At 46.7% G+C, this 18,958-nt stretch overlaps 1 protein-coding gene across 2 annotated transcripts in view; it reads left to right on the top strand.

Moving 5' to 3' along the window:
* Window positions 1-3,084: 3,084 nt before the first annotated feature.
* The window catches only part of Tmem178b (transmembrane protein 178B), a 393,382-nt gene continuing 377,508 nt past the window's right edge, over window positions 3,085-18,958 (top strand). For both annotated transcript variants that reach the window (XM_085683877.2, XM_085683876.2), the window contains exon 1: window positions 3,085-4,982. In XM_085683877.2, coding sequence (XP_085540003.2) covers window positions 4,601-4,982 — 382 coding nt within the window. In that variant the 5' untranslated portion in view covers window positions 3,085-4,600. The remainder of the gene's footprint in view (window positions 4,983-18,958) is intronic.

Here is an 18,958-nt window from a genome sequence, read left to right on the forward strand (position 1 = left end):
AAGTTCGGGGCAGGAAGACTAAGTTCTAGGCCAGCCTGGGCAATCTAGTGTCATATTGTCTCAAAAAATAAAATTGAAAAAAAGCAGTGTGTGTGTGTGTGTGTGTGTGTGTGTGTGTGTGTGCGCACGCGCGTGCTTGTGTGCACATGTGTGTGCACATGCGTGTGCGCATGTGTGTATGTCTGGGGATGTGGTGGTTTGAAGAGGAATGATCCCAGAGACTCATATCTTTGAATGCTTAATCAATAGGAAATGGCACTACTTGAGAAGGATTAGGAGGTGTGACCTTGTTAGAGTACACAGAAGTCTGTTACTGGGGCTGGGCTTTGAGATTTCAAAGGCCCAAGTCAGTTCCAGTCTGTAGATGGAGCAGTGGGCCTGCTTTTTGTCCCACCCGGCTCCGGCACAGCTAGCTTAGCCCCGGAAATAATAACACAGAAACTGTATTCATTTAAACACTGCCTGGCCCATTAGTTCTAGCCTCTTCTTGGCTAACTCTCACACCTTGACTAACCCATTTCTAATAATCTGTATGTCACCACGAGGTCGTGGCTTACCAGCATGAGTCTAGCCAGCGTCCGTCTCGGGAAGGGGAATCATGGCGTCTGCCTGACTATGCTCCTCTTCCTCCCAGCATTCTGTTCTGTCTACTCCACCTATCTAAATTCTGCCCTATCAAAAAGCCAAGGCAGTTTCTTTATTAACCAATGAAAGTAACACACAGACAGATGGCCCTCCTCCTGCTGCCTGTGAATCTGGATGTAGAACTCTCAACTACTTCTGCAGCCACGTTTTCCATCATGATGATAATGAGTTAGACCTCTGACACTGCAAGCAAGTCCCAGTTAGCTTTCTCTCATGAACTTGAGTTGCGCTTGGCCATGGAGTCCCTTTCACAGCAGCAGGACACAGTGTAAGACAGGGAATGGAGAGCTCCCGCCTAGACGGTACAACCGTTTGGCTCCCAGCAGAGCACTCACACACAAAGATAACCACAACCACAACGAAAAGACAATGCTGTCTAAGTGGGCGGTGGTGGGGCACACCTTTAATCTTGAAAAAAGAAAAGTCTAGATGAAGACTCCATCAAGTTTTTAGTCTTAGGCATCAGTGTCGTTTCCATGATATATGGCTATACAGCTGCTCAATCACGCTGATGAGGAGGCCACCAATCAGCACCTTTTGTAGGAAGTTTGTGTTTTCACTAAGGACAACAACTTCAAGATAGAATGTTCAGGAAAGGAGAGGGTCGTATCCCACATAGGTCCCCTACCTAGGTTGGGCCTGAAACCCCGAGGACCATGGGAGAGTGGACAAAGCTCATTTTTGAAAGCAGACCTAAAGCCAGGGAACAAGTTAAACAGTGGAGCAAGAAGGGGCTGTGGGTGGGTTGGGGGCGTTTGAAAAAGAGGAACATGTGTGCTTTTATGCATGCCCGCTGCCAAAGATCCCGACCCGGTGCTGAAGACTGGAGAGGGAACCGGGAGACCTGGGCTATAGAACTCATTTTGTTCTGGCTCCCCACTGACCTTGTTTATAGGTTCAGCTTCCTTCCTGTTTGTCCTATGCAGGAACCCTAGTCGTGGAAAAGCACTTCCGCTCTGCCTTGAGGAAGACATAGCTTTAGAAATGTAAGGTGTCCGCCCGTATGCCAAGTGCTTTTCTCTTTTCAAGGGCACAAGTAGGAAAACCGATGAGAGAAGGTGGGAAGGCACTGTGGCCAAAGTTGCCCAGTTCCACCAGGGCATCCCGGGGAACTCTGAGGATGGTGCGTACTAGAGCACATGCCAGCAACTTTTAGACCAAGTGGGCCTCCTAAGGACTGTCTCTGCATGAAGTAAATCCCATCACAGAATTCAAGGCTCAAAAAAAAAAAACAAAAAAAAACCCAAAACCCGAGGCACGCCCCTCCCCCCACTAGATGGCACTGAAACGCCTTGTTCTCGATTTTCAAAATGCAGAGAGAGAGAAGAAAAAAACCTAAAGACAAAAAGAATATGGTGGAGGTGCATTCATCGACTCACAAGCCCTGCTGTGCAAAGTTGGGTCCCTAGCACACTCTCTCCCCCAGGGCAGCTCTTTATCCCGCAATGTGGGGGGCGGACCTCGGCTTTGGAGAGAGGATGAAACCGAAGGGGGAGCTAGAATGATAACCCTAGTGTGTGGAGCTGGGTGGGAGGCTCCCAGCCTTTGCGGCTGTCTCACGTGAGAAAAGCAGGGGGCGGGGGAGGGTGGGGATAGATCCCTTAGCTGGGGCCCACCCCTTCAAGGTCTGGAGTCCGGTCGCACCTCAAAGAGGCCCTGCAGAGGTTAAATCCAGCGGTCATGAGATCACTGACAAACCCTACCCGAGGTTGCTTTAACTCTCCCTCTCCTCCAACATATCTACAACCGCCTTCTCCACCCCACTGTGATTCTCTTCTGGTCTTAAATGAACCTTGCTGTCTCTTTTTCTTGCTGAAGAGTCAGGGCAGGTGTGTGTGTGTGTGTGTGTGTGTGTGTGTGTGTGTGTTGTGTCGGGCGCTGGCTTAGGCTGGCCGAGAGCCTCACCACTGCTCTCTGCTCAGCTCCAGGTGGAAATCACAGTAGTTAGTAAGATAGTGCTTATGGCTTTCTGGGGGGAAAACAAAGATTAAATGTACGGGAGACACTAGTGGCCGAACCGGGGCACAGGGATTCACTCAGAGCTCGTTAAAGACGGTTCTCTAAACCTTCTTCTTCTTTTTTTTAAAGAACTGTGGCGAGTTTAAGGAATTTTCCACGGTCAAAAGAGAAACAGGAGACGTGGGCACCAACCCTAAATTTACAATAATACACATAAACATGCTACATGCCACATATATGTATATGTGCATAAATATGGATGTGATGGAGTGTATACCTACCTAGACACCATTCACTTGCCTGGCCAAAGAATAAGGCTCAGACATTCGTGCCTGGGAAATTGGTGCGGTTCAACTTTAAGAAGGCTAGAAAAATAAGAGATGAGGCTCACGTTGCACGGATGACATCACTAGCTTTTGGCTGCGCGCTCCGTGTTCTCGGCTGTGGGTTTTAGCCAAGGCTGCAGCGCCTAGAGGCCGAGCGAGTGACAGCGGCTTCCTAGGGCGCCCACACCCGGGCAATGCGATTTCTGGAGCCCCTGGGGCGCAGGCTAGGCTCTCGCTCCTCGCGGGCGTCGGCTGAGCCTGAGAGGCCCGGAAGCCTCCGCGGCTCGAGAAGGAGATAGGGAGGGTAAGCTGAGGTACCGAGGCTCCCTACCCCCCCACCCCTAGCCCCATTCACCACAGTGTGGGGAGCCGGATCGCGGGACGCCGAGGCGGGGACGGGATCTTCTGCAAGAGGCCGAGGGACCCCGCGCCTCGTCGCCTGGGTGGGCTGCGAAGAAAATGGTGCAGTCTGAGAGTGGCTGACCCCAGCTGGCCAGAGCAAGCGGGTGCTGGACTGCTTGGGCTCAGGTGGCGAAGAAGGGGGCGGGTTGCTTCGAGCAGCCGGGTCCTGGGTTTTCTTCATGCCCGCAGCATTTGCTTAGCACCTGGGAAGCTCCCACGCGGGGCTGCAGGAGACCAGGTGAAGTGAGGCAGAGGGGATCTTGGCGGAGGCTGGGCGTACACATTCCAGGGAAGAAGGAGCTGGAAAGAGCGGAATGACACTGAGGAGGCTGGCGACTGGGCCGGCTGCGCGCCGCCTCTGAGAGACCTGTCCATGGTGTTGAAGGAGCTCGGAGAGCCCGGGGTGCGCCCTCCTCTGTGCTGCCCGGCCCTAGCTCCTGGCAGCTGCCGCCCCGTCTCTGCAAACCCCGGGCCGGGAATAGTAGCCTAACGCCGCCTGGATGTCCCCGCTGTCCAAAAGCTAGACAGTCTGAATGGCGAGGCCAGAGGCAGGCCACCCGGGAGCTCGCGGGGAAAGGCTGTCTGAGATCGCGCGTCCTCGGGCAGTTCACCTCTGAGAGCACGCGTGGGCCAGCAGGAGCCAAGGACCTATTGGTGATCAGAGGACTGAGGCTTTGAAAAGACCCGACGCAGAGAAGAAGAACAGTTTCGGGCGCACATCCCCGGCCTTCGGCTGCAGATCGAAAAGGGGAGAGTCCAGGAGACGAAATACGGGGCAGCCGGACGCGGGCGCGATCCATTCCTTCGGCAGAGTGCTGCGTCCTCACACGCCCTCCCTATCATTCCCAGGAAGCCAGGACAGTCACTTTGGTCAGCAAGCTGCACAGAGAAACCCAGCAAATCCCGCCGCGGTCGAGAGCACTTGGTATTTAGTTTGCGGTTGCCGAGCAGAGGCTTAGGACTGTCGCCTCCCGAACGGTGGGAAGTGGCGGTGTTGAGTTCGCCACCACCGGAGAAGGCTGCATCAGCCCGGAGGATGCTCAGGACCCCGTGGGAGCCTCTCCGTATCAGAACTTTATAGGCTGCCCGCCCCGATCCCCGCAGTCTCCCGGCTCTGTACCCGCAGGTGGGGGCCAAGGGGTCGCCGCGGCGCAGATCCTCTCCAGTCCCCACCCCCAGCTCGGCCGCCCTCCGCTTTGTTCCGGGCGTGCAGAGGGAAGGCAAGGCTGCGGCGGATCATGCCCATGGTGTAGCCGCCAAGCGGAGGCATGGCTGCCGGAAGGTTACTGCTCTACACGGGGCTTTCGCTAGCGCTCTGCGCCCTCGGCATGCTGGCTGTGGCCATCTGCTCCGACCACTGGTACGAGACGGACGCCAGGAAGCACAGGGACAGGTGCAAGGCCTTCAACACCCGCCGGGTCGACCCCGGCTTCATTTACAACAACAACAACAACTTGCCTCTGCGTGCGAGCCGCTCGCGCCTGGACCGCTGGGAGGGCAAACTCCTCCGGGCCCGGAATCGCCGGCAGCTGTTCGCCATGAGCCCGGCGGACGAGTGCAGCCGGCAGTACAACTCCACCAACATGGGCCTCTGGAGGAAGTGCCACCGGCAGGGCTTCGACCCAGAGATCGCCGCCCTCATCCGGAAAGGTAAGCTCCAGGGCGCGAGGCGTGGCGCTGCAGAGAGCCCGGCGCCTCTAGGTAGGCCCTGCAGCCCCTCGCCTCTCCTGACGACCACAGGCGACAGCATCTCCTGGTTCTGAGTGGCTCAGTTGGCCAGGCCTGACTGAGCCTTGGCATGGGTAGAACTTGCCTCTCTATAGCTGTAATAGATTGTGGTAAAGGTTTCACTCTCTTTGCTCACCTGCCGTTTTGCTCTTGTCTATCTAGATTCTCATGGGATCTCCTGGACCATTTTTAATTTTATTCTTAGAATCCAGAATGATGCTTCATCAGCCTTTGAGAAGGAAGGGAATCTCCAAGGCTGTTTCTGGAGGAAGCCGTTTAAGGGTGATGTGTCAGGGGTAACTGGCTCCGAATTTTAATCTGTGTTTTAGATGTTGAACTGCTTCGAGCAAGGGAAACTGGGGGTGGGGGTGTCTCCCAGAGAAGGCTGTATGGACCCCAGAAACATTTACTTAGTAATGCACTGTGGAAGTAGGTGTAGGTATTGGCTATATAAGCATCAAAAAATCCTAGCTCTGTCTTACAGCAGCCCAAAGTGGCTATTGAGCAGCATTCCACTACAGTACTTAACTTCTTCTCTTGGGGAGGTGGGCGACAGAAGTGACTGTCGGTTTGCAATGAATATCAGCAGTCTAATAAGCCCCCAAAGTCAACCTGAGTGGGCATACCAGAAGGAAAAAAAATACTATTTTCAGATTTATATAAACCACTCAAGGCATAGAAAACAGATCATAAGCAAATATTTGCTCATAGCACTTGATATTTGAATATGATCACATGCATAGGAAAGTCTGCTTGTGTGATGCACTTTGTGACTCCGGTATCTGGTGGGAACCATCCTGTCTCGTCAGTCCGCTGAAATACTGTTCACTGTGATGTGCTCGGCTGTCTCTCCCAGGAGGGGACCGTGTTCTTTTCTATGGTGGCTGCACCCTGGGAAGATGTGCGGATTTTAGACCTTGCTTCTCCCCTCATCTGTCACTCTCTTCAACTACTGAGTAGTTGACAACTGTGTTAGTATTTGCAAATGTGCCGAGACATAAAGCAATTCTTAATTTCTTGCATCGCCGTGAAGTTCACTGGTGTTTTTAAAACAATAGCTGAGAGAACTGATGTACTTTGATTTGCAAAAATGTTGAGATTATTCAAAAGAAATTGTTAATTTGAACACACACCACCACCACCACCACCACCACCAACACCACCAACCATGTAAGAATGATTAGTAGGGGGTATGGTCCAGGAGGCCATTTCACAGTTAGCAGGTGAGGAGGAGAGTTAGGAAAGAGAAGGAGTGAGTGTCCATCTTGGCATTTGTAGTGTAGCTTCTTGGGGCTGACTAGGGATGGGCCTGGCGGTGCTCACAGGCACCCCACCTGCTTCCTGACAAGGCTCTTGTTAGTGTGGCCTGATCCAGGTGGGACTCTGGGAAGGATGCACAAGATATTATGGAGCTTGACCGAGAAGCAGGAAACTAAGAGGAAGCAGAATTATTTTTCACAAGGGGGGGGCGCTTTATAACTGTTTTCGGGTTAATGGTGTTATTTTATCTGTGTTCTGCTTTCTTTACCATGGAAACGATAGGTAGCTAGCTGAAGTGTTGGGGAGAGCTGCTGGTAATGACTGGTGGGCGCTGACAAGATTTGTTGAAGGACATCCTTAAATTTCCTTCCTTGAGCCTGTCAGAACAGACAGGAATCCTCTGTCTGGTATCCGCCGACCCTACTTAGAGGAGGAGGGGAATGGGGCTCGCGGCTTCTGGTGGCTCCATCCAGGTCTCCTACTCCCTTTTGCCTGCTTGGCAGTCTGACTAGAGAGGGTGACTTGGTCTGTACATCAGAGGGACTGGTTACCATAGTGACACTTTCTTCCGGTGAAACTGGAAACAGGGAAAGGGATAGGGGGAGGAAGGAACAACATTTTGACTTTGTATCGACTGATTTTTTTAATTGCAGCAGCAGAAAGTGGGCACGCACAGCAGGGGGTTGAATACACTGATACCCAGAGCTGGCAGGGCATTGTATTTCACTTGAACTAATGGAAACGCTGTTCCCCATCACCTCAAACACAGCAATCACTGTCAGCTGCAAGCCCTTGTTCACCACAGTTGTTTCTGTCCTTTTGGCATTCTTGTTAGGCATCATTGAGATAGATGGCATGCTGGGCATACACATCTTGAGAGACCTGGGTCACCATCTTCATTTTTTTTACCCTTGTAACATCATCTTTGAAAACCAGGTCTTCCCTTTCCAAGCAGCAATAGACATTTTGCAAACAAGTGCATTTTATATGAATAGAATTGATAGGTAGTTCTAATAACATAAAGAAAGCAGTTTCTAGAATTAACCACCATTTGGCCTAGATGGGTGGAGTTTAGAAGGATGGTAACATTGATACTTCTATATTTAAATTTAAGATATCTTAAGGAGAGATGTTTATTTCATATTATTCATTTGAAGCCCTGAAAAGAACTTAGATCTTCATCTCTTTTTTGAAACATATCCTATTACAATTGTGTGAGATATATTTTGGGCAAAGGAAAAGGAAAACCAGAGAAAAGGCTGTTTAAAGTCTATTTAAAATGTTATGGGAAAATATGAGTTGTGTCTTTTTTTTATTTTTTTTGAGACGGTTTCTCTGTGTAATGGCTCTGGCTGTGCTGGATGGATGTGCTGGGACTTACTCTGTAGACCAGGGTGGCCTCTTCACCCTAGGTTCTGGGATTAAAGGTGTACACCACTACCATCTGGCATGAGTTGTATCTTAATGATCCTATTGCCCTAAAGGGTTCAGTCACTTGTTAAGTCAGTCATTGCATTGGAAGTGCTGTTTGTTCTTTTGAAAGAAAACAAAAACCACCAAATGAATAAGAAAGCAGAAGTCCAATTCTCAAATTCTACCAGACACGAAGATGAAGTATCTCTGATTTGTGGGCTTTCTGCCTTCTTCCTGACGCCTCAGGCCATGGCTGTGCACACCAGAGTGTATCTCTGGCAGTGACTCTTGCTTCATTATTGAACAAGGAGTCCCTGGGTAGCAGGCAAAACACACATTTGGAGCACGCATCCACCAGAGCCTTGGTTTTTGGGAAATACCTCATAAAATTCGGGTTTATAAATGCATCTATCCAGAGCCAATTCTAGTTGTGTGGGAATGCAAATAATATATTAGTTGGGAAATTATGATGATAAAGAAAAAAAAAAAGAGAAACACCTGTGACTATAAGTGCAGGTTAATATTATAACAGATGCTATATGAGACACCGAAGAAGGATTTCTTGTGCAAAAGCTTTGCCAAGGAACAAGGGAAACTCCCAAATCCTTTTGGGTAGCATCTGCCACGGAACAGTCACACATCATCCAGAGTCATTATTTTCCATGTTAGATAAGACTTTAATTATTCTTTTCTTGGAGGTTGGATTGAGTAGAGGATGTAGCAAGCATCGGTTACTCCAAATTCTCATGTGTCTTAAGCAACGAGGAGTCTTAAATCATGTCCTCTTGCTTCTAAACCTCATCCTGGTCTTTCAGAAAAGTCAACACAGGTGCTGGGGGCAGATCAATGGCAAGACCAATTTTTGAAATCCAAGAGACATCCAGGTAGCTCTAGGTAGGCTTGTTCCAGGGATTCTTTGGTTTGTACTGAAGTGCCACATTGATGAAGTTTGAAATAAGCAGACCTTTAGCTGGTATTTATTTAAAGATAGGGTCTCACTATGTAGCTCTGACTGGCCTGGAACTCACTATGTAGACCAGGCTAGTTTCAAACTCACAGAGATCCTCCTGCCTTTGCCTCTAAAGTACTGGGAGCACTACCATGCCCAGCCTTTAACTGAAAAAGAACTTTTCATTGTTTTAAAATTTGCTTTATAATAGGCTTTGGTCCCAGGAGTTTTCATGGTCATGAAGTAGTTGCGCTTTTGAAAATATATTTTAATGGAACACTGTGCGTATTTAAATTTTAATGCTGTAATCAGGAAACACTTAGAATAAACACATGTATTATACGCTGCCTTGGCACACAGTGCTAGGCTGAGAGATGAGTGAGACCTGGCCCTCAAAGTTCATATAGATGTTAGTGACACAGAGAATACATTACGACTACATAACGACAGAGTCGCCCCGGAACTAGATCCAGAGGAACACGGAGGAGGTGATGGCAGCTCTTCCTGGTGGGGCTGAGGGTGGGGGAATAGAGACTTCCTGCTCCTAGGAAGTGAAATTGGAGCAAGGTTCTGATGAAGTGTGGCCAAGGAAGGACGTTTCAGCAGGGGGCTGACAGCGGCAGAGCGAAAGCAGGGTCGCCTGCTGAGAGCTGGTTTCTGAGGATAGGGGAGGGGCGGCGGAGTAGGGGCTGGAATGCAGGCAAGGCCCAAATCCAGGAGATCCGTTTACCAGACTTCCCAGAGTTGCACCACCCCATGTGCCTATTTAAGTATAGAGGAGTCACAGGTAAGTAAATTAGCCTCTCTATGTCCTTAGCTGCACGTACCACATCACAGCTACTCAATAGCCACACGTGGTCGCTGGCTACTGTTTTGGACCGTGCGGACTACGGCGAAGGTTCCCACCATTAGAGAAGGTTTTTCTGGACAGCTCTGTGCAGAGCTCAGAGCCTCCAAGATAACAAGCTGTATTTCAGGTGAGGATAACCGCACCATTGTGTGGGCGTAAAGGTCAGACTTTACAGTTTTGGAAACATTTTGCTTTTTGAATTTTTTTTTTTGGGGGGTTTTAGTTCAGGGTCATTTCTGACCCTGTTTTGTTAACTGTCCAGCATCAGTTAACAGAATTGATATATGCTTCACTCTTTCCCCAATTTCAGAAAAAAGTCAGTCTATGAAATAGGCATGGTGGTTCCTTCCTTTAGTCCCAACCCGTGGGAGACTGAGGCAGGAGAATTGCAGTGAGTTTAAGGCCATCCTGGGCTACATAGTGAGTCTGGAGTCACTATGAAGTCCTGGGCTACAGAGTGAGGCTCTATCTAAATTTTAAGAAATTCAAATTTCCCCCTCAAATAACAGCTCCACTTGATACCAGGTACTTGTCTTAAAACTCTCTATATACTTATTAATTTACTGTTCCTAGTAACTCTATGTGGTTGGTACTTCTATTGGTGTATCTTTATTTTTTGAGACTATCATGTGAGAGTACCATATTGACACAATTTCCAGGCTACCTCTCCCCACTTCAGCTGTTCCCGTGTCACCCCACTCCCTCTTGGACTCATGACCTCATCTTTAACTATTGTTACACACACACACACACACACACACACACACACACACACACACACAACCCTACTGAGTCCATTTAGTGGTGCTCATATGTGCATGGGTTTAGGACTGACCCATGACTGAATAACCTATCAGGGGTCTCGTCCCTGGAAAGAACCGATTTTTCCCTTTCTCAATAGTCATTGACTGCCAGTAGCTCTTCCTCAGGAAGGGTTACTCTCTAAAATTTCCCTATTCATGTGGCATACTGGCCGCTGTGTTTAGTATTTGGGTCTTGTTCATGCAACCAAAATTGTCAGATTTCATGGCTGGATATTACTAATATTGTTTTAAATCCCCATTTTTATGGTAGAGCGGATCAAGGCTCACAAAACTCACATAGTATATTGATTTCCCTAATTAAAATAAAGTATAATATCTCTAGAGCAGGGGCTCTCAACCTGTGGGTCACACAACCCCTTTTGGGGGGCTGAACCACCTTTTCATAGAGGTCACTTAAGATGGTAGGAAAACACAGATATTTATATTATGATTCATAACAGTAGCAAAATGACAGTTATGAAGTAGCAACAAAAATTATTTTAAGATTGGGGTCATCACAACATGAGGAACTGTATTAAAGGGTTACAGCATTAGGCAGGTTGAGAACCACTGCTCTGGAGTCTCCATTCTGCCTTAAAGAAAATAAGGTGGGCCATACATGTTACATGTTTTACTGTCTTCATTTTGCATGATGACATAGATACTGAGTTTTATACACGCAAAGGACATACATGATCATTCAGCAATCTTTTGTGAGAGCCCATGGGCTGGACATCAGGTACAATGTTGGGCACAGTGGAGAAGCTTACATTCTGGATAGAGAGAATAAATACTTATCAGTACATATAAATAAGCCAACCAATGTCCAGTTTCAGAAAGTATTGACTGTCATAAAGATGAAGGCTGTCCCTAGGAAGCACACAAAAAAGAATGTTGGCCTAAAGGGAAATAGTTCTATTTATTTTATTAAATTATTATTATTACTATTTGGTTTTTCAAGACAGGGTTTCTCTGTGTAACAGCTCTGGCTGTCCCAGGACCCCTTTGTAGACCAGGCAGGTCTTGAACTCACAGAGAGCCATCTGTCAATGCTCCCAAGTCCTAGGATTAAAGGTGTGTGCCACCACTGCCTGGTTAGTTCTATTGGTTTTAATCTTATGACATGGGCAGATTGTGGGTGCTCTGGAAACGAAGGGGACAAACCTTGTGTTGACAGGAGAAGATCCCACATTCCTGCAGCGCAGAGATTGTTTAATTTCTAGGATACAGGGCTCTGGTCACCAGTTGATTAAAAACTTTAAACCTAAGACAGTACCGTTTATAGACAACCCCGTGGAGGCACTCAGGGTCTTTTAGTGCTTGTGTGTACAGGGCATAGGTTGTCTATGTCAATCATACGTGTCTTTCCTCAGGAGCCACCCACCTTTTTGTTTTAATATTTATTCATTTGTGTAGTGCGCTTGCCCACGCAGTTCTGTAGCGTGGAGGAAGGAGCGCAACTCCATGGAGTCAGTCTCTCATTCCTCCTTGATGTGGGTTCCAGGAATTGAGCTCAGGTCATCAGGCTTGAGTAGCAAGTGCCTTCACTGGCTGAGCCATCTTGTTGGTCCTGTTTTGAGACTTTGAGCTCACTGACGAGGCTAGGCTAGCTGGCTGGCAGGTCCCAGGGACCTTCCTCTTTCTACTTCCCCAGTGCTGGAATTACAGGCACATGTCACTGTGCCTGACTTTTGGTCTGCATGCTAGGGGGAGAAGTCAAGTCTTCTTGCTTGGAAAGCACTTGACTGCTGAGGGAATCTTATCACCTGCATAGCTTTTAATATGTGGCGCAAATCACTATGCATATCTGTTATGTATGTTTGCATGCAATAAGTAAACACAGTTTTAGTGAGACCCTCCCTCCTCCGTAGTTCCCAAACGTAAGTGACCAGGGAGAGACGAAGATCAGGCAGGGTGCTTTGTGATTTGGGTGCGACATTTGTGGGTTCATGTGCAGGGCAAAGAAATGTATTTGAACTCCACTGTGTTCGGAAAAATTTGCTTGGTGTCTGTAGCAAAAGAGGTACTTTGGGATGGGACAAAGGTGCAGTGGACCTTGTCCCAAGAGAGCTCATCCATTGACTCGGTTTCTCAAGATGAGTGTCACATGTGAATGGGTCAGGCTTTCCCTTTTGTGCTCACATTAGTATCAACTGGTCAACTGGATCAGCAGTCAATTGGTCAGGGAATGCTGGGCTGTTCTCTTTCCATTGAGTCAACAAAGTCAAGAGCCTTCGCTCTGTTCTAGAAGGTCAGTTTACTTGTTCTTCGACTGGTGGATTGGTAAAGATCAGTCAGAAGATGGAGTCTGTGTATTTCACTGGAATTTTCAGTTAAAAATATTTTCCCAAAGCTGGGCAGTGGTGGCACATGCCTTTAAAACCAGCACTTGGGAGGCAGAGGCAGGAAAGGCTCTGAGTTTGAGGCTAGCCTGGAATACAAAGCAAGTTCCAGGATGGCCAGGGTTATGCAGAGAAACCTTATCTTGAAAAAAAAAAATCCAAGCCCAAAACAAAACAAAACTCAAAAAACCAAAGAAACAAAAATATTTTCCTCTTTTCTGCTATGAGTAGGCAACCCCAGGCTTGCAGAAAGAATGCTGTATGTACACACGTGGGGTTGGTTTGACCACACACACTGCACACACATGCACACGCACACACGTGCACACACACTCATACATTCATGTCTAGGTGTTAGACACTAGAGTCACACATAGTCTAGATGCAAACATTTCTGCAATTAATCTCTCCAAATAATGTGTACGGAGAAGAGCACAGCTTAATGATGCTCTGTGGATGAAATGAAGGAAAAAAATCATTGTGCTTTCTTTGCTGAATTATACAGTTTTTAATAGTGCAAACATTCTCTCTCTCTTTTGTTTTGTGTACATGTGTGTGTTAATGTGTATGCGGGTGTATGCATGTATATATGTGTGAAAGTAAGTGGTTGGCTTCAGGAGTCATTCTTCAGGTGCTGTGCACTTTGTTGTTTGAGACATGGGCCCTCATTGGAACCTGGGGCTCTCAGATAGGCCAGGCTGGCTAGCCAGTGAAAGCCAAAGATCCCCTTGTCTCTGCATCCCTCGTGCTCAGATTATAAACACAATCTATCTATCTATCTATCTATCTATCTATCGATCTATCGATCTATCGATCTATCGATCTATCGATCTATCGATCTATCGATAGATCGATAGATAGTGTTTATATACTATAGAGACTATACTCAGCTTCTTAGTGGGGGATGAGGCTTGAACTCAGTTCCGAATGCTTGGACAGCAAGCACTTTAGCAACTGAGCCATCCTCAGCCCTGAGAGCCTTTGCATTCTCCGGAGACCACCTTTCCGTCGGATGTGAAAGAATGGGTTTGGGTTCTAGAAACCCCAGCCCCTTCCACATTAGCGTGGTAGAAAAGTTACATTTATACGGAGAATAGATAATAGATACATAGCTGAAAGAAAGTGTAAAGAGAGGGGTAGGAAAATGGGGGCGTGGAAGAGAGAACAAGAAAATGGAGCAGGGAGAGGCAGAGGAAGTCTCTAAAGGGAGCCATTGCAGGTGCTAACCTGCATTAGAAAGAGGCGGAACACCAACTTGCTGGCTTCTTGCTATTAAAAACATGCCTCTTTTTCTTTTACTCAAATACCGTTTTGCAGATTGGAGCTAAAATTTGAGCCCCCCCCCCCCGCAAGTAGAGGTAGGTGATAATGGAGGTACATTCATGTCAACACTACTGAACGGTATACTTCAAAAGGATGAAAATGGTCAATTTTATGTCGTCTATTTTTTTCTATGATAGTTACCTTGCCTGTGACAACCACCTTAAAAGAGGAAAGGGTTGTTTTGGCGTCCAGTTTGGGAGGTTCTGATGCATGGTTCATTGGCTCTGTGGTTTTGGGGGTCTGTGGTGAAGGTGGGCGTGTGGAAGAGGGTGGTGCTCCTTCTCACAGTAACAAGGAAGCAAAGGTGAGAAAAAGAAGGAGATGGCCAGGTTCTAATATCTCCTTTGAGGACACGCCCCCAAATGACCAGACTTTCTTCTGGTAGCTCCCATGTCCCAAAGGGTCTACTATTGCCATGCAGTGTCCTTGGCTGGGACCAACCCTCAATACCTGGGCCTTTGGGGGACATTCATCTCTCAACCGAAGCAGACAGAGAAAGAAAAGCAAATATTTAGTAGAGGAGTAGATTGATTCACAGAGGATGCGTCATAGCAAAGACCACCCATTCAACATATTTTCTAAGAATCTACTATGTGCCAGGCAGCAGGTCAAGTATGCATAACGTGTATTACAGATGCTAATTAAATGGATAAAATTCATATCCATATACAGTTTATGGTTAACCATTTTTGAGTATTTTCTTTTTCTAAGTCGAACAGATCTTTGGTGGGTTCTTACCTCTCCCCATCCCTTGGAAGATCAGTCCCAGGGAGGGCCTTGTCCGTGCCAGGGGAGGGTTCTACTGCTGAGTTGCTCCATCAGCTCTAAGCATAGATATATAAGACAAGTGAAAGTATTGAATAAATTCCTTGGGCCATTGAAGAATCACTGAATGAGGAAAATTTCACCAAACTTGTTCAAAAAGAGCTACTGAGCAGTGACTATGCCAGGTATATTATCTGGGAGTGGAGGCTCTTGAGTAAAATCCAATACTTGCATGTTCCTTTCTTCAAGAAGTGAAAGAAGGAGGGAGAAGACGAGCATGGAAGTCAGGACCGCGAGGGGTTGGTCCACCAACTGAGGCAGTGTGCCTGTTCTAATGGGAGCTCACCAAATCCAGCTGGACCGGGTCTGAATGAGCCTGCGATCAAAACGGACTCTCTGATTGTGGCTGACAATGGGGGCTGACTGAGAAGCCATTGATAAAGGCACTGGGACTTGTTTTTACGGCATGTTCTGGCCTTTTGGGACCCTAGTCTATATGAATGCACAGCTCCCTAGGCCTGGATGTAGCGGGGAGGGCCTTGGACTTCTCACAGGGCAGGGTTCCCTGCCCTCTCTCAAGCAGGACAGGAGAGGGAGGAAGGGGTGTGGGGGAGCGGGAGGGGATTGGGAGGAGGGAAGGAAGTGTAAATAATTAAATGGAAAAATAAAATAGAAAAAGAAGACGTGAAAGAGGAGAAGGTATGGCAATGGATTAGTGAGCTCCATGATGGACTCTATGAGGGATTTAGGGTGCTGGGCCCCAGGCATCTCAGTGCCACTTCAGAGCAGGCCAGGCTTTGTAGAAAAGTAGACATGATAACCCTAAGACATTTTTAGAGAGGCACCTGGGGACAACAGGGGTAAATTCTAGCTTCATTTAAAAATGACTGATTCTGACTACGCAATACATGTCGATTGTCAACTGTTCCCTTTGTACCTCGATTCCCTGCTATTCTGGGAGGTGGCCATAGTTAGTGGTTCCCATGCATTGCATCAGAGATATTGTGCTCCAGTAGTTAAAGACAGTAGCGCTGAGACAGATAAGCCAGACAGTGAGCAGGCGATTCAAGGACAAAAATGTTTCTCTTTTATAAGTTTGTGTGCTTAGAGATGGTGTTGAAGGGATTCTCCCAGGAGTCACCAGGAGTTGCCTGAAGGGGATGTTGAGTCAGGCTGTAAGCTGATGTTACACTCAAGTTTGACAGGTTGGTTGCTTTTCTGGGAAACTCCAGTATCTGAATTATTTCAATTGATTTTTTTTTTCTGGCGTCAAAGTATTTTGCCAAGAAAAGGCAATTTACTTTATATTAGGTCATCCTCCTCCATTCCCATCACTTCCTGCTCTTTAGAACGTCCCACTCGTTCATATTCAGGCCCTCACTCTAGGGCACTTTATTTACCTCAGAGCATCTCATTCAGTTTTGCCCCGAGCTCCCTTTCGATTTATAATAGTGATGCTATTTAGGCAATTTGAACCCTTTTCCCCAAGGTGTTGGGTATTTCCCAGGCCTGGGTGGAGTAGGGTTGTTTTTGCCTGAAAGAGGCTCTGGGCTGACGTGCTGGTGTGGATTAACTGTCTCAACCCTGGAGAAGAGGAGACTATGTTATAAGGTTGGAGACAAGCTCTCACCTATGTACCAATGAGAGCGTGAAATGGCCAGGAATGCCCATGGCATTTCTGTTTGTAACGACAAAGTAAAAACAGTGTACAAAAATGCAAAAACCTAATTGTCTACTAACAGGGAATGGATAATAAATTATAGTATATTTATACAATGGAAACTAGCACAGTATATTTAAAATATATTTGCCCACTTTTGGGCGTATTCCCCAAAGACTCTGAGTCAACATATCACATAAATACCTGCATGTCCATATTCATTACAGGCTTGTTCACAATAGCCAGTTTAAGAACCCAGCCTCTGGAATATATGCACAATGGAGATTTATTTATTCAGCCACAAAGAGAAGTAGATTTATGTCATTTGTTGGGAAATGGGTACAGTTGGAATTCATCACATGAAGTGAACTAGGTCAGATGCAGAAAGACAAAACTTCACGTTTTCTTTCACTTTTGACTCTCAGAATTCTTAGTTAGCACACATGACATGAGAATTGAAGGGACATGATGGGAGAGGAGGGGGACCAAAGAGAGGGAGGAGGAGGAGGTGAATACGGTCAGAGTACATAATGTACTTGAAAGAAATTATCTACATGAAAACCAACACCATGTGCAATGAATATCCAAGAAAAATATTGGAAAGTGCCATCCATATTTCCAAATGGATAAATATGGATTTGAGGGAAGTCAGCATTGTGAAGGGCATTTACATGAAGTTCACAATCAATGCCAGACAGCTAGGGACACAGCTCCATGGGAGAGCTCTTGCCTAGCATGCGCAAGGCTCCAAGTTCAAGTCCTCAAACTGCAGAAAACAGCCCACACAACGTTAACTGTTGTCTATAGAAGCACGTTGACATTGTATGGGAAAAACTATGCATTGGGAAAATTAACATAAAAGGAAGCATAGCCTTAACCTTTTCCAAAAAACGGTGTGTGTGTGTGTGTGTGTGTGTGTGTGTAGGGGGGGATTGAGAAGGCTGCCAGGAACTTCATATGCCTCTGGGCTGTTTTGAAGCAGGCAGTGCTCATGGAGTATTGTTATCGTTCAATCTACAGATTCCAGCTTTTTTCAAGTCATCTTCTTGGCACTTTGCATAGGATGCTGCCTGTGAGTGACTTTTTATAAAAACAAGCCATTAGTGACAAGAAGCGCTGAGAGAAGAGAATCAGGCAAATGGTAACAGTCTGCGCCTGAACAGCCACAAATCACGGTGGAGGAGGAAACAGTTTCAGTTGCGTTCCTTTCTGCTGTGGCGTAAGAAGATTCAGGCTTTGTATGGTTAACTGCTGAAATAGGAACTAATGTACAAGTCACTAGGCTATGGTTCTGTTTCCAGTTGCTGGGTGGAGAAAAAAGTATCAAGAATTCCAAGGTCTAGACTGAAAAGTAAAGCAGTCCCTTTAGCTCTCCTGACCAATAGTGAGTCTTTAGAAGACGGGACACCGAGACAGTGAAACTAACTGTTGATTGCGGAGACAAACCAGGGACCGAATACAAGCTCCTCAGAGGGAACTTTAACCCCAAGAGAAACACTTCATGTGACCCAGTAAAGGAAGAAGTTAAAAGGTTAAGAACTGGTTTTAAAGGGGTCCGAATTGTACTTTTATTCTTGAGAAGTTTTGTTCACTTTTGAAGCTGGATAAAAAAATTTAGTAAGACTTTAAATAGTTTTATTATTGATGAACAAGATGTATATATGATTATTTTTAAAATATGAGGGTAGCTTTAGCCAAGAACCTCCACTTTAGGGTGACCTGTTCCTGCCCGTTCTATTTATACAAACTGTAGCGGGAACAGAAAAATCCCATCAGAATTTTAACAAGGACTCCATTTTCACCTGAATGCTATAAAAAGCGAAGGCTGAGCCCTACCTTAGCAAGGGATCATGGTAGTCCCTGGGGATTTAGGAGTGTGAAGTCCAATAACTCTGGTGCTTGTGTTTTGATAACCGCGTGACTGGAAGGGAGAGATACCTAGAGGCATCCTGGATTGGCCAGGCTTCTCTGAGTCACTGGCATTCTGTGGTCTGCAGGGAACAAGGAACATTGCACTTCCAGGTGAATGACCTTCCACTTTGGGGAAGGCTTGCTTACATCTCTGTCTTTAGCCAGTGCCTCCCTTTCTCCTCCCCCTGTGCCATTAACGTGAACAAAACAGAAGGTGGCTCAGAGCTGGCTCATTCTCACTGTGAGGTGAATTCTCTCCTGCCTGGCTCCGGGTGGTTCCCACCCATCCGCATCTGGGGCTACTCTTCTTCTTTAAGAATCTTACTGCCTGCCTTTAATCTCAGCACTTGGGAGACAGAGGAAGATAGATCTCTGTGAGTTCTAGGACAGCCAGGATTGTTACCCTGTTTCAAAAAACGAAATGAAATGAAATGAAACAAAAAAGTAAACAAAATAAAACAAAACACAAAAACCAACCAATCAAACAAACTGAAAACCCAAGAACCTTACTTTCTTTGGCTTTCCAGGCACCATTCTCTCCTGCTCCATCTTCTTTTTTTTTTTTTAAATTGCTTTTATTTTCACACATCCATGAACTTACAGAATAATTATAAGTGAACTG

This window comes from Myodes glareolus, chromosome 25 (genome assembly GCF_982192425.1).
Source record: "Myodes glareolus chromosome 25, mMyoGla1.1, whole genome shotgun sequence".
Taxonomy (NCBI): domain Eukaryota; kingdom Metazoa; phylum Chordata; class Mammalia; order Rodentia; family Cricetidae; genus Myodes; species Myodes glareolus.